At 40.4% G+C, this 16333-nt stretch overlaps 1 protein-coding gene across 1 annotated transcript; it reads right to left on the bottom strand.

Annotated features, from left to right (window-relative positions):
• Nucleotides 1–9556: 9556 nt before the first annotated feature.
• Nucleotides 9557–12863, bottom strand: gpr27 (G protein-coupled receptor 27). The gene is made up of 2 exons (XM_078542922.1): nt 12758–12863; nt 9557–12557 (listed from the first exon to the last, which is right to left on the bottom strand). The coding sequence occupies exon 2, from the start codon at nt 12360–12362 to the stop codon at nt 11247–11249; it is 1116 nt and encodes a 371-aa protein (XP_078399048.1). The 5' UTR covers nt 12363–12557; nt 12758–12863; the 3' UTR covers nt 9557–11246.
• Nucleotides 12864–16333: the final 3470 nt, after the last annotated feature.

The raw sequence follows: 16333 nt of genomic DNA, 5'->3' as shown, positions 1-16333 counted from the left end.
TCTCAGCCTCCTACTGAGGTCCCCACCATCAGCCAATTTGATTCATTCCACATAATATCAAGAAATGGCTGAGCAAGCTAAGCACAGCTGAGGAAATGGGTCCCCCAAACCATCCCTGTTCTAGTAATGATGATATATGCTCCAGAACTAGCTGTACCTCTAGCTTCGCTGTTCCAGTATATCTGCAACATTAACAAATACCTAACAAAGTGGATAATTGTCCAAGTATGCCCTGTTTAAAAAAAGCAGAAAAAATTCAATCTGGCCAATTATTGCCCCTTTAGCCTACTCTCAATCATTAGCAAAATGATGGAGCGTGTCGTTGACAGTATCATCAAGTGGCATTCAATCATCATAACCTGCTCAGTGATGCTTAATTTGGATTCCACCCAGTTCACTTGGCTCCAAACCCTCATTACAACCTTGGTCCAAAAGTAAACAAAAGAGTTGAATTCCAGAGGTGAGGGGAGAGTGACTGCCCTTGACATCAAGGCAGCATTTAACAAAGTGTGGATCAAGGAGCTCAAGTTAAAATGAAGTCAATAGGAATCAGGAGGAAATCTCGCCATTGGCTGCAGTCATACCTATCACAAAGGTAGATGGTTGCGGTTGTTGGATGCCACCTCACCCTTAGGACATTGCTGCAGGAGTTCCTCAGGATAATTTCCTAGGCCCAACCATCTTCAGTTACTTTACCAATAATCTTCCCCCTATCATAAGGTCAGAAGAAGGTACATTCGCATATGATGGCACAGTGTTAAATTCCTTTTGGAATTCCTTAGATAATGAAACAACGGTGCCACTTTCAGCAAGACCTTAACAGCATCCAGGCTTTGGCAGTTAAGTGGCAAATGACATTCATGCCACACAACTCCCTGACAATGACCATCTCCAACAAGAGCAAACCAAACCACCTCCTTTCGATGTTCAATGGTATTACTATTGAATTTCCCACCATCAACATCCATGGAATCACCATTTGACCAGAAACTTAACTAGACCTGCCATATAAGTACAGTGACTACAAGAGCAGGTCAGAGGTTGTTTATTCTGTGGCGAGTAATGCACTTCCTGACTCCCCAAAACTTTTCCACCATCTACAAGGCACAAGTCAGGGTAGGTGGGAATATGTTCCACTTGCCCGGATGAGTGCACCTTCACCAACACTTAATAAGCTCAATGCCATCCAGGATATCCTCTGCCAGCTAAAAGAACGAAGGCAGCAGACACAATGGAACAACACCACCTGCAAGCTCCCCTCCAAATCACACACAATCCTGAATGGGACATCTTTCCTTCATTGTCGCTTGGCCAAAATCAATACTGGAGGTACCTGCATCACACAGACTGCAATGGTTCAAGAAAGAAGCTCATCACAACCATCTCAAGGGCAATTAGGGATGGGCATAAATACTGGCCTAGCCAGTGACACCCAAATCCTGTGAATTATTTTTTTTTTAATTCCATGGAAACATAGATATAGGGCCCTATTCCACAGAGAATATGACTCCTCAGTAGTGCAAAGCAAACACTCTGATCCATTATAATGAAGCGTATTTAACCAAAGCTATTCTTATATGTTTTAAGCATTAGAACAATGTAAGTGACAAATTTTAAAAACCCATTCAATCCAACTAGCTTTAACTGTGGAGTACTATGCACACAAACTGGAGACAATTGCTGCAGTCTTCAGGGTAGGCTTATTATACATTGTATGGTGTATATTCAGCTGATCTCAGGTGAGCTGGTGGGTGCAGTGTAATGATTAGCCTCCACAGCACTGCATGAAGGAAGAGGAAGGAAAGAGAATAAGGAAAACAAGAGAGCTCCTGGTCCTGGTTGCCTCCCTTCTCTTCCTGCTGGAATTTGGGCTGCGGATGTTGGACATCTTGTAATATTCAAAGAATGACCCTAGGGTAGAGTATTCTGAAGGGGCCTACAGCCTTTGCCCAATAATGGTCAATAGCTTCAAAATACGAAAGGGCAGTTAAACTGGTGAGAAAAGAACTGGAAGAAAATATGTTAATATATTTGTATATAAAGGAGGATGCCATCAGTGATATAATATTCTTTGGAAATTGTCAATGTATAAGTAAGAAACTAACAGAAATGTGTGATGTAGTAAGCTAGCACAGGATTCTTCCACCTCAAACTAGCAGTTTTCGTTGACACTATTTTGCAAAAGAACAGGGTAGTTCACCTCAGTGTCCTGGCCAATACCTATCTTTCAAACAACATTACTAAAATGTAAGAGATTACCTGGTTATTATCATATTGCTGTTTCTGGGGCCTTGCTATATGTAATTTAGCTTCCGCCCTTTCCTACATTACAAGAGTGTTTCATGTGATGAAAAGCATTTTGAGAGGTGCTGAAGTCTTGAAAGGCAATATATAAATGCAAAACAAAAACAGAATTACCTGGAAAAACTCAGCAGGTCTGGCAGCATCGGTGGAGAAGAAAAGAGTTGACGTTTCGAGTCCCCATGACCCTTATGCAAGTGTTTATGTGTTTTCTTTGTTGGGCTACTGTGGGAAGAGCAAAAATGAATGCTATTATATAAGGATTGCTTTCCTTAAGAGTTGGATTAAACCATATTAGTGAGGCAGGATGGAGGGAGCTATGCTCTGAATCTAGTCTGTTCACTACCTGATTTGAGAGTGCTTGAAGTTCAGAGAGGGTTTTGATCCATAGCACTGACACCCTCCTCATGGTAGGCATTCACCTAAATATATATATTTAAATATGATGCAAATTGAAAAATCATATTGCAAATGTATAATACCTGGAGCAGGACAAACTTTTCCTTGCTGCCAGTCTGACAGTCATCCAGCAACCTTTTTAGAGGAGCGCTCCCCAGAAATGAAACCTGCTTAACTGTTCATCAGCAAATGATGTTACCCTTTCAATAACAAGGTTTCAGTAAATGATTTCATCCATTCAGTTTCTTTGCCTCCATGCAATTTTGCAATGAATCTCAGAACCTACTGTTTACTTGAAAGGGAGGAAGTGTTATTTTAAACAGTTTAGCAAACAAAAAAAAGTCAGAATAGAGCAGAGCCATTGTTTTCCTTTTCTTCTAGATTTTTCTTCTTTCCTGAACACTGAATCCTGCTGGGTTTGGGTCCAGGAGTATCCGCTACTCTTCAGAACGACTATTTAGTCTGGATATTAACTTGGAGGCCAGGAAGAAGTGAGAGTTCTGTTTTGCACTGGGAAACCCAGAAGAACAGGTTTTCTTCAGCCCCTGCCAAATGTTAAAGACAGGGCATGATTAATATTTTCTTTTGTCTCACAAAACTGAGAAGCTGGCTGTTTGTTGGGTGGGAAGGCCTTTGGCACCAGGTCACAACTGGGGAGCTGGGAGGAGAGAGGAAGATGGTGGGTCATTAGGTCGGAGATATTGGCTGGGGGGGTGTCCAGAGATATTGTGCTGAGCTGGTGACGTGGGCAGCGGGAGATATCGGACAGCCAGAGTCACCATGATGACCTTGGAGAGCAAGAGTCCCTGGAGAGCCGATGACATCATATAGTCAGAGATATCGGCAATGCCAGGGGGCCAAAGACATTGGGGGCAGGGGATGTGTCAAATATATCAGGACTGGAGACATTGGGGGAGGGATGGGAATATCAGGGAGCTGGCGACACTGCAGAGACGGAGGCATCCAGGAGTCAGGCGGGTCAGAGAGAGCGGGTGCAGGATACTTAGGGGAAGTCACAGACATCAGGGGTGGAGACAGCGGGTGGGTGGGGGCAGGCGACATCGGGAAGGGGATCAGAGATATCGGTGGGACGCCAGAGGGAGGGGGATGGAGTGGAGGCTGGGTAAATCCGAGGTGTCGGTAATGTGGTTGGGAAAGGGGCACGGTGGTAAGGTCAGAGGTGTCGTTGGGTGGGGGAGAGAGATCGTAAGGGTCCGGTAGGTGGAAGATCATGACAGTGGCTGGCGTTCGATCGTGCAGAGGTGGGCAGCGGGTAATCTGGATCCAACAGGTAGGCGGAACAGCGTTTACTGAGGACAGGGAAACCAAGCCGACCAGTGTGAAATTTAAAATGGTGATTAAATCTGAAGCATCCTCATTAAAGTATTTAAAGGACCAACCAATCTCCTGGGGGTACAGTACCTTGGTTGCTCACTGGTTGTCCCGCCTCATTGATAACGGAAGCGGGCAGGTTGGAGAAGGGTTATGGTCAGATTTGAGATTTTTAATATTTTACTTCTGATCCGCACCAAACCCATCCATTTTGGAGTGGGGGGGGTGGGGGGAGTGAAAATTGCCCGGTTTTAGTTTTATTTTGTTGAAGCTAGATAAAATCATATTTGGAATGTTGCATCTTGAACACAACTTTTTGTTAACCACGCAACTGTTAACAGCCTATTTTGAATCGGCACAAAATTAAGATATTTTAAGTAAAAAGGTATGTTCCCTTGTACAAAACTGGTTTGCTGTTAGGTAAAAACAGAATGGCCAGTTGAAATGGATTCACTAGCTCTAGGTAGAAAGATAATCAGAGGTTGCTACAGAATACAATAGAATAGTTAATTTGAGAAGATGCAGCTGACAACTAGTATTTATACTTTGAAAATTCTTGGAGGAAGGAAAGACCGAGGAAATAATGAGGTCGCATACATCTGATATCTGAGAAAAGAATGATTTGGAGCAGGATAGCATGGAGTGAGCCTGGACTTCTGCACAGAGAGAATAGAAAGTTAGCAAGAGCCGGCATTCATAAAATCAGTCTTTATATGCAACTCATAGAAAGGCCATGGTATGCACCTAATTGGCCCAAAAAGACAAAGAAAGCTAAATGATTTGTTCTGTACTTTTGGTACCCGATCACATGGTTTATATTGGTGTTTTTAAACATCATTATTACTTATATTTTTAATATTTAATTGTTTTAGAACAAAATAAAAATATATCAGGAAAAAAGTACTCACACTTTGGTCTATTTCATGGTTCGAGAGTGCAACTATTCCAAACATTACTGTTCAATAATTTAATTTCTGAACCAACTTCAATCATTTGAGATTTAGAAAATTGCCATTGAAAAATATGCTTCAGTCTATTGAGTTCACTGCAGATAATTCAGTAAATACAGAGCAGCTAACATGGTGTTGCTTTCAAAAAGATTGCCCTGAATAAAATAGCCCAATTACAATTATATTAGGCAATTCACATTGCCTATAATAAATTACTGTGAAAGTGACAAGACTGGATCTCTGAAGACCTAATTTGATTCAAGCTCAGGGATGATGGTCACAAATCAGCAAAGGCTGATACATGACACAAGATAAATGAGTTGTGGCAAATTCAGTCTACTCCCAGCAGATCCGAGTGCACCACGCAAACATGTTCCTCATTTAGCACGTCAGCACTGAAGATGTAGGCTGGTATTCTCCCAATGTACAGTGCATGTTTGAAGATGTGATTCAGGAGTTAATGCCTGTAGCTGACCTACTTGCACTTTACCTGAAATGCACAACTAAAATAAAAGGAGAAACATCAAGTGTGTTAAATACCAGTTTTGTCTCCTACTCCATTGTGCAAAAACAATTAAAAATCTTGAAATTCTTAAATTTGTTCATAAGAAGCAGGACTTGTACCAGAATGTTCTAAGCATATATATGCACACTCACATATGCTGCACTAACACAATACCAATTGAATGACTTCCATCATGTGATTCTCAAATAGGCCGTGTAAGTTGTGGCATTATTAAGTTCCACTTTTAACCTAAGTATGTACAGTAGAATGAAAATAAAGTTCTATACAAAAGAGCAGGAAAAACTTTGGAGATTGAGAGAGAAGATTAATGATATTACATTGATACATTTCATTCGGTCTGGTATGTTATGTTTACTGATGATTCTGGCATGAGAAGACTATATTTGTATGATCACTGGATGAACAACAGTGAAAAGACTTGAATTTATGTATTGCCTTTCATGACCTCAAGATGTAACAAAGCACTTTACAGTCAACAAAGTACTTTTGAAGTGTAGTCACTGTTGGAAGAAAGGCAGCGGCTAATTTGCAAGATTCACAAGCATGACATAAACAGCAATACAATAATTACAAGATAATCTGTTTCAGTGATGTTGGTTGAGGGATGTTTATTGACCAGGACACTTGGAAGAATTTCCATGCTCTTCTTCAACATAATGTCATGGAATCTTTTATGTCCACCAGAAGGGCCTTGGTTTAACACCTCATCCAAAGGACAAAGTAAAGACTGATCAATATTCTGTGTAGAAGCACAAATACTTCTTGACGATTTTATAAGTGGAATCGCAATAAATGTAACCAGAAAGCTGGGTTTTATGTAAGAAACTGCTTGCATTTAACACAGTGGTGCAGCCATACTTACTTAAAATTCTTCAATTGCACATTATGAAGACAGATTACTTAGACTCTGTGGCATGTCTAACTGAAAAATGATTGTGGTGCTTCCTTTCTTGTTTTATTCAATTTGAATGGTCAAATTAAATATCTAAACTGTTAAAGAGAATTATCTATCAAAATTTAACACTAAAACATACAAATTGGTGAATCTAGCTTTGCTTATATAAATTGAGAAAGATAAATAGTTTGTGCAGTGCATATTATTGGACCGAAGTAGGAAATAAACAGTACAATTTTTCAGGATCACAATTACCCACTGAGGCTCCCACACTCCCACTGTCACTTTGGCCATTCTATTGAATTTAGGCAATAATATAGGCACAAAGACAATATTATCATTTCTTCTGGAGTTATTGAAAATGTCCAGTTAGAAAGCTGGATTTTGTTTCAAACACCAATTCCATATTTCATATTACAGTTTACATTACATATTATAGATTCTGTGGGTTAGACACACAATCACTCAACTCCTAACAACCTAACATTGTGCCTTAAAACTAAAATTTAGATAAGCATCTTGAACTAATATTGTAAGGAAGCCCCTGTAAAATAGAGTTTTCAACAATTCTGCTGAAACCCAGGAAAACAAAAAAAAGTGATGATTGAAGAAAAATACATTTCACAATGAGTGGTTGTGGACCTAAATTGTTAAGGCTACAAGCTTAAAGGTAACATATGTTGGGATTGACCCTGAAAAATGTCACTTTTATCTGACATTTGGTTTTCTTGTGATGGAAATCTGAGAATTTATAGGGAGCCACCAACCAGCTCGCGTGTCTGCTTTTGTTTTATGGTTAAAATTGGTTCTAAACAGACATCTGTTTAATGTAGTTGACAGCTAAAAGTTAATCCTTACAATCTAGGTTAGCAAAGAAAAGCAAGAAAATTTTACTTTTGTGAAAATGAAAGGTATAAAAGATGGGGCTTATAAGCCCAAATGAGAGAAGGAAATCAAAAAAGGTTGTTTCAGATGGTTTATTTCTCAGAGTCTTTTTATTTCACTGAGCGGTCAGAGATTAGAGGTGGAGGTGCACTGCTTTGATTTCCCAGGCAGCCAATGTGAACATTCCAGAAAAAGGTGACACAATCGGCTGTGCTAAGCCAAAATGGAAGGATGAGGTTGTATGACATCAAATAATCATTGTTAAAGTTGCAATCTTATCAACAATAAACTGAATTAACTGGACTTTCAATACATCCAGTAGGTTTGTTATTCAAAGCTGCTAATTTGTCAGCCAAGCATTTAATCAACACTAACCTTGTTGGCTTTATGTCAATCTTGAACATTGTGTTTAATATCAGCTTGCAATTAATAAAACCCAGCTGATGCTGAATTACTTTGATACACCTGATTGTCTTTACAAAATTCAGTTAATTGCATCTATGTGGTACCTTGTGTACTAAAATATTATCAATTGTGGTAATGTGTTAAAGAAGAAATGGTAGTTCATAACTTTGTTGTCTGACTTCTTTAATAATTTGACAAAAAAAGGTTAACTTAATTCATTTGGTGCTGCACTGGAGAAGGATTATTTATTACGTAATGGTTAATATAATTCTATCTGGTTGATGCAAAATGATTTAAGATAGCTAAATTTAGATAACTGATAATGCTTTAGATGAAAACAATGAATGTCCAGATGGTTCTTTGATGAGAAGTTAAGGTGAAGGAGATATGACTTCATCTGGTTCTTTTTCTTTAGATAATATACCTTGTAAGGGTTATAGGTTTACTGACCATCATTTTCTTCTTACAAAATATTTTTTTCTCTATTTCTATACCAGCAGCCTTGGGGCCTTTCTGAGTGAGGTTGGAGGTAACCAACTAATGCTAAATAATATTGACAGTTTTATATTCATGAGTGCACCACCCCCACAGTTAGGAACACAATCACTTCACATAGAACCACTGCAGTTACCAAAGATGGAAGACTTCCAGTCTGGGTTGGATTAATTTTGATGAAAGAATAATGCTTTAACCCACAGCACTGCCCAGTCCCTAGAAAAGTAAAACTCACTTTCAGTCAGAATTTATAAATTCTTGAAATATTAGTCACTATTGGGCTGAAATGATTTGTACATTTAGCATTAGGTTTACTGATACCCTCTGCAAGGAAAAGCACATAAATGCTTTTGCAAATGCAGATCAGAAAATGTAAAATTCGTTATTGAGCAGAATCCATCATGACACTGGAGGTTCTGTTCTATAGTCACCAATGATATCTGTCATTTTTATTTTTGCCTTAATGTTTAAACCACTGATATTCTGAAATGTCCAATTACCCAAGGCTGTTGAATTTTCAGATCACTAAGCCCATCCTTTAAATCTTTTTAGTGCATTCTCAGTCTAGTTATCAAACAACTTTGAGAAAGGTGAAAGCTGTTCACTGTGACCATGGGAAATATTAAAATGTCCTACATGATGCTAATAGTCCTAATTAAAAGGATTTCTTTACTTTCTACTTTAAATGGTATAAATAGGTTACTCAATGGATAAATGTGGAATACAATTTTAATCCCATTTGGGAGGAATACATTTATAACTCACTCATGGGATCTGTAGACTTCCTCATTCAGGACAAAAAAATCCACAATCATTAATTAGGATTCTCTCATTTCTTCAGTTTCAGGCTGAGTCTATAAAATCTTTGATGCCTGAAGTAGAATCTGTGTTGGTCGATTTACGTTGTAGTGCAACAGAACTTGCTAATTACCATGCATATGTGACCATACTCAAATTATAGAATTCCAAAAACACTAAACTATTAATTATTCCTTCGGATAGATTTCATTGTATCAAAGTTTCTACCACACTAAGACCAATTTACTTCATAGGTATTAGATTCAAGCACCTTATTTTGTCACAATTAATCTTAATTTGGTATTCAAACACATCTAATAGCTTTTCACTTTCACCCTTTTATTAAATTACATGGTTTGTAATATTTCTACAATCCTGATTTTTCTCATTTAATTACCTACTTAATATTTCTTTCTTGGCCTTTTTTAAATTTATTTTTGTTATGCCATTTATTTATTTGACTTTTATAAACCATCACATTGTTTCAACCCACTTTATAGTCAAAACCTAGCTAGCAAATTGGATGGGTAATAAAAGGCCTCCAGTATATTTACAATTTATTTTCATAACCTTTATTTTGTTTCAACTTTGTGACAGGGTTCCAACATGCCAAATAAAGAATTATAGTTTTCATTTTAAAAATGTTCTCTTTCATTTTCACATTAACAAAAGCAAATGATGAATTGTTCTAACTTATGGGAAGAAGTTGTATCATTCCAGAATAAGTTACACTGCAGTTTAGTAGGTTGCATAGCCTAATTAAATACAGCACACTTATTTCAATGTCTGTTGTACCATGTGTTGGAGTATTAGTAATATGTTGATCCAAGACATTAGTCCAGTAAAGCATTTGTATTACAATCTCAGCAACAGGCTAAACAAAGTAACTGTATTCTGGTAACATTTACCTGATCTATGTAGACATTTTTGGCTGTCATTTCTTGCATAATAGTTTGAAACTAGTGAGCCATTTCATAGAGTTTAAGTTACATTTCACCAACTTTGCCAGTTTCTATGCCATTTGAAAAGGATATAGGAACAGGAGTTATCCAATCTGCCCCTGAGCCATTCCACTAAACCATGACTGACAATAAGAAAGCCGCAATTTAAAAGGTGAAATAAATCTGTCCTTTCCTATCTGATGCTTGACATACTTCCTTGGATATGGCTCCTTTCTTTCTAGAATTGGCTTGTTTATTCATGGTTGTCATTCCTTATGGATCAAGGCAGAAAATTGGGTTCTCAGCTTCTTTTTTTCTGCTTAAATTACATCAGTTGTAACCTTTACCAAATGTAATCTTTACTAAAATGCACCCCAAAGTACATTTAAACTGAGATCCCATTAATTTAATTTCTCACTGTGGAGAGAAAAACTGTTCTTCTGCTCAATAAATTTATTTTTGAGTAAAAACAGTGGAAATGTACAAGAGGAATAAAAGCTACCATCTTGAATCAATCAAATTATGAATACAGTATAATTTACTAAGTTGTTCATTGTGTATGACAATAACTACAGCTAACACTAAACCATTAGACTGTTATTTACATTCAACTAGAGAAAGTAATGTAAAATTGACATTAGTTTTCAAAGACAAGTTTGTAAAATGTACATTAAGATATGAAATTGCAAAAAGTAACGTTTAAAGATCAAAACATTTCTCCAATATATTACAACGCAGAGAAACAAGCTAAGAAAATATCAAAAGAGAGGGTAGGGTCATACAAAGTTCTTAAATTGGAGGGGGAGGAAGGTGTCACTGAAATTATGATTTGTACATTTTTTACATTCCAGTTCCGTTTCATCTTCATGAATATTGGTAAATAATTCACTGCCCAGTGTAAAGAACAGCGCAGCTAGCGAACAAACATTAAATTAATTTATTGTAAAACGACACTGAGATTGGGGAAAGTGCTTATTCATGTTTGAATTCCCTGATCAATACGTTTTCGAGCACTCAATAGTCCTTCTATCAAATTGGGGCCAACGCGGCGATGACGTTAGAGATCCCAATATAAAGTGGCCTCGATTAATTCGTATTCCAGAGGGATTAATTTGTCCTCAAAAGCATTCCACTCAGCGTCTCCCATTTCTTCAATGTAAACAGAAACCATTGGATTTGACTGTCCTGTGACCAAGGTTAATCCGCCAAACGCCTGCATGTACATTATGAAGATTAAGTTGGATTTTGGTGTGGTGCGCGTGTGTGGGTTTTCAAGCTGTGTAAAGAAAAGGTGATGTGTTCCTGCTCTTCAACTGTCTTTAAATAACGCAGTAAGCTTCCCTGGGCGTCTGTGTGCTTTGAAAACAAGGGAAGTGGGTTCTGAAGCAAATCCTCAGCTCTTTGTTGAAGATAAAGCATAAAATGGGGTTGACCCCCGCCTGGGCAAATGTCATCCACACTGCAGCGGTCAGGTAGACCTGTGGGATGGTACTGGCTTTGACAAAGACCCGCAGGTAGCATGCGACAATGTAAGGGGACCAGAGCAGCAGAAAGAGGACGGTGATGATGTAGAACATCCTCCCTATTCTCTTTTCCATCTTGAATTCATCTAAGACGAGGAGTCTCTTGTTCTGGTTGTGGGTGGTCTGCCTGATGCCTACCAGGGTGGGGGGAGTTGGTCCTCTGCCGAAGCCAGCGATCCAGTTGGCGGCCGCTTGGCCCGTGGCCCCGGGGCCGTGAAACGTCCAGTTTTGGCTGATGGCCGGGATCAGCTGGGCGGGTTTCATCTTGCGGTGGTCGTAGACGAAGAAGATGAGCTTGACGTAGACCATGTGTGTGGCGGCGATGATGACCGCCAGCATCAGCATGAAGCCCAGGGTGTCGTTCGCCTTCACGTAGCGGTGCTCGAAGATGCACTGCTCCTCCTCCCGGATGAATTTGTAGGTGCCCACGTCGAAGACGGGCGGAAAGGCCATGGCCACCGAGAGGGTCCACACCATGCAGATGACCGCCACGCAAGTCCACACGGTCATCCTCTTGGAGTAGAAGCGGTGGTGGGCGATGGCCATGTACCTGGTGATGCTGATGCAGAACATCATGAAGGCGGCGTGGAAGCAGAAGAGGACGGCGGCGAAGGCGATGATCTTGCAGCTGAGCAGGCTGTAGGTCCACGCCGAGCCGCTGCTGATGGAGATCATGACAAAGGGGAAACAGAGGAGCGAGCGGACAATGTCGGCCAGGCACAGGTCCAGGAGGAAGTAATAGGGAGCCCGGTGCAGGCTCGGCTCTTTGAAGATGAGGAAGGAGAGCAGGAGGTTCCCGGTCAGGCTGATGCAGATGATCAATCCCAGAGAAGCCAGTTTGACGGCGGAGGCGGTGATGGCGTAATTTTGAAGAGAACTGTTGGTCTCTTCGAGCTCACTGGCGTTCGCCATCTATGAAGCTGACAGCCTCGATCCTCCCTGTTCAGCAGCTCAATCTTTCCATTTCCATCGGAAAGGGCAGAGCAGGCAAATAACAAAGTTCCTTTTCATCTTCATTGTAAGCACCGTGGCCCAGGGGACTTCCTTAACCAAATGGCTGTGGGTTTTTTTCTGTTTCTCTTCATCCACCCTGAAGACCAATCATTTCTGAAATAGGAACAGGAATCATTTGTTTAACTGAATCGATCTGCTCTCTCAAACCCCCATCAGCAGCAATAGCAGCCCCTTGCACCGTGTTTACCAAACAAGTAACGGTTAAACCACAATACACACAAACACGCACACACATACACACACACACTCTCCAGAAGGTAACACTAGGTGAAAATCATAATAAATACTAATACCTCTTCTTTCCCAGTCATGGCAGGGAGCTGAACTTCCGGTGAGTGGTAATAGAATGACTTTAGGGTTAGAGTGAGACTGCGCAGAAGAGAAGAAGGTGGCAGCTTTTTTTCCAGGCTTAAAAAAATCCCAATCCCTTTGTTTTCAACTGATAAAATCCCTGACCCCGCCATCTGGCCAGCCCGGGCTCCGAGCTCTCTCCTGCATGAAGAAAAATCCAGTCCTTTCAGCCCAACTGCGCAAGTTCCCTGCTGCACTGTACAAGAATATCATCCCCCACCCTCCCCTCCCTCAACACCCCCTGGCGAAGCAGGGTCGCTCTTTCGTGCTGTTTCCTCTATACGGTACCCCGGAGTGACTGGCTCTGAGCAGAGTTGATAAACACAAAGAGATGACAGTCTGTTGTCTCCTGCATTTATTTTGCAGCTATTCCAAGCATAAACCATGCCCAGAAAGATGTTAGCAGAGTCCATTATACATCGGTGGGAATAGGAAATCCTTTTTTTTGTTGTTGTTGATTTCATTAATAACCTGGAGGATTTGTTCTTTTGGGTACATTATACAGTATATCACCCATCTGTGGACTGCAGAGATGAAAGATTGCTCCTGGAAATTTCAATTTCTGCTGCACATTTTCCATAGTGATTCAATAAATACAAACACACACAGGACAACAAACATGCATTGTACGGTGACAAGAATTAACACCTTAATTGCAGACAGAATGTCGCTACTGTCTTGCTCATCTTCGATTCGGGGGAAAAGGGGGTGCGGGTGGGGTGGAATTAAGACTTTCGAAATACATCGTGATCACTGCCCACCTTGTGTTAAATCCGATGCACGTTTTACATTGTACTCTCAGAGTACAAAAGCATGATGCATCAAAGAATCCATTTTACATTATTGCGTCGAAACACCTGTGCTTTTTGTTTAGGTTTTACAGCAGATACTATAAAAGCAATATTAGAAACAAATGAAAGAAGAGTGGAAGATAAATATTCTGGTAGCTCTGACACAAACAATTGGACCAAAGCAGCCTATTCGATGCCAGCTTGGAAGCAGCTGTGACTCTCCTCTGCTTGAGGTTTCCTGTCATGTAGTTAATACACATGCACCCCCTATGGACACGTTCGCTGTAGCTCTGATCCTGTCAGAAGGCAGGCTTCACAGAAGTCCATACAGAGAAGCTCCGAAAGATTTCCGCCCGGCAAGCTTGGAAGCGAATCCCACCTTTCCTTTTTTTTTTGACCCTAACAGGCTATGGTATTAATTAGATATTCAGACCCGATGATTGCTAAGTGAGCATGTAAAGCACTAAAACCCACAGCAGCTAAATTATCACGATCTGAAGAAACAATGGAGTTAGTGTAATTTAATTCATCATGCAACAACAACTTGTATTTTATATAAGGCTTTTAACGTGGTAAAACGTCACAAACAAACTTTGAGTCGGAGCCACATGAGACACTAGGGAAGATGGCCAAAAGCTTCGTCAGAGAGAGGCTTAAAGGAGTGTTTATAAAGGAGGAAACAGGTAGAAGCAGAATGGTTTAGGGGGAGAATTCCAAAGCTCGGAGGCTGAGCAGTTAAAGGCAGGGCCCACCAATCATGCAGTTATTCAAGTCGGAGCTGCTCAAAAGGGTAGAATTGGAGCCACACAGATATCTCGGAGGATCGTGGGACTGGAAGAGATTGCATAGATAGGGAAGGGAGAGGCCGTGGAACAATTATGAGAGCAGGGAATAGAATTTTAAATCGTTGCATTATTAAAACAACTCGCATTTGTAAGTTGGCCGTGAGACCAGTTTTATGGGAAGAGATGCTTGTTGGCAAGACAGATCAACAGGCGGTCATAAAAGAGGGATGAGATCTATACATTTGGGCCTGCAGTTTTCACCTATTTTCTGCTCCGATTCCGCAGAAACTCGGTGTAATCCAATGAAATAATACTAAAGATTGCCCAACTGCATCTTTTACACTGGTTCAGAAGACCTATTACCCAAAGCAGCTCCTGCCCACACAACTGACCATGCCTTCAGGTCAGAATGATAAGGTTATGCTGGTTGCCCCCATTCTAGGGTTCTTAACGCATTGCGCTCAGATTCTCAAGCGCAGAGGCTCTCGTATTAATCACCTTTACTGTACCTGCAGAGTCCAGCAATCAATTGAAGCCTGACCGGCTTGTTTCCTCTCTTGCTGCTCCTTGCGATTACTTTAAATTCAATTAAATTTAATCTAAATTCAGTCAGTCACAGTTTAACAGGACACACCCATGTAACTTCAATTGACTAAACTGGGCGACCGTTTTGCGGAACACCTGCGGTCTGTCCGCAAGAAAGACCCAAACCTCCCTGTCGCTTGCCATTTTAACACTCCACCCTGTTCTCTTGCCCACATGTCTGTCCTTGGCTTGCTGCATTGTTCCAGTGAAGCCCAACGCAAACTGGAGGAACAGCACCTCATCTTCCGACTAGGCACTTTACAGCCTTCTGGGCTGAATATTGAATTCAACAACTTTAGATCTTAAACTCCCCCTCCCCCCATCCCCACCCCGTTTCTTTTCCCCCCCCACCCGCCTTTTTTTTCAATAATTTATATAGATTCTTCTTTCCCCACCTATTTCCATTATTTTTAAATCTAAAACTAAAACCTTTAGTCTTTCCACCCCACCCCCACTAGAGCTGTACTTTGAATATCCTGTCTTCCATTCTTAATTAGCACTTTTCTCAGACAAAGACCACCACCTTCAACACCTCTTTGACCCTTTTGTCTCTGACATCTTTTGATTATCTGCTCACACCACACCCTCAATGTGTCTCTTCCTCCCCACCCACCTTAAACCAATTTATATTTCTCCCTTGTTGAAACTATGCTTCAGTTCTGCCGAAGGGCCATGAGGGCTCGAAACGTTGACTGATTTATTCTCCGCCGATGCTGCCAGACTTGCTGAGTTTTTCCAGGTAATTCTGTTTTTATTTTGCTATATTCAAAGGTTTTACGTAAAGCCAACAGATCAAAGGAGACAAGTGAAGTAAATTTCTTTTAAAAATAAGACCAAGAGTATTAAATCGGTCGTCCCCTTGCAATCCCACACTACTGTGATGCTAGAGAATGCCTATTTTTATTGTTTGGTTGCTTTGGTTCCTGGGAGATTTTAGACTTATGCTAATAAGTTTGCATGGAAACTTGCATGTAACTTCATCTCAGCAAAACTGGCACAATGTCCAGTGCATTCTGGGCAGATTTTACTGTTTGCATCGCAAGCAGAAACTCCATGCCATTGCACCTAAGTAATTCATTCACGTAGGCAGTGTATTTGCTTTCCATCCAGGTTGCATATATCTGTGGGTTTAAATATGCAGGAAATTCAATATGGTCGTGTAAACGCCACGTAAAATAACAATCGTGGGGTGGGGTGAGGGGGTGGACCTTCACTTCATTGCACTCTAAAATAAGACCTGGGCCTGATGTTTGAAATGTATTGTCTCTGATTTAAATGCACATCCGAAAAAAAAACTCAACATTAATGTACAAGCGGCAAGTTAATTGTAATCTTAATTTAGAAAAATACAAAGGGG

Source organism: Cetorhinus maximus, chromosome 6, assembly GCF_964194155.1.
Source record: "Cetorhinus maximus chromosome 6, sCetMax3.hap1.1, whole genome shotgun sequence".
Lineage (NCBI taxonomy): Eukaryota > Metazoa > Chordata > Chondrichthyes > Lamniformes > Cetorhinidae > Cetorhinus > Cetorhinus maximus.
Note: the sequence above shows the minus strand (reverse complement) of the source record. Positions and strands in the feature narration are given on the sequence as shown.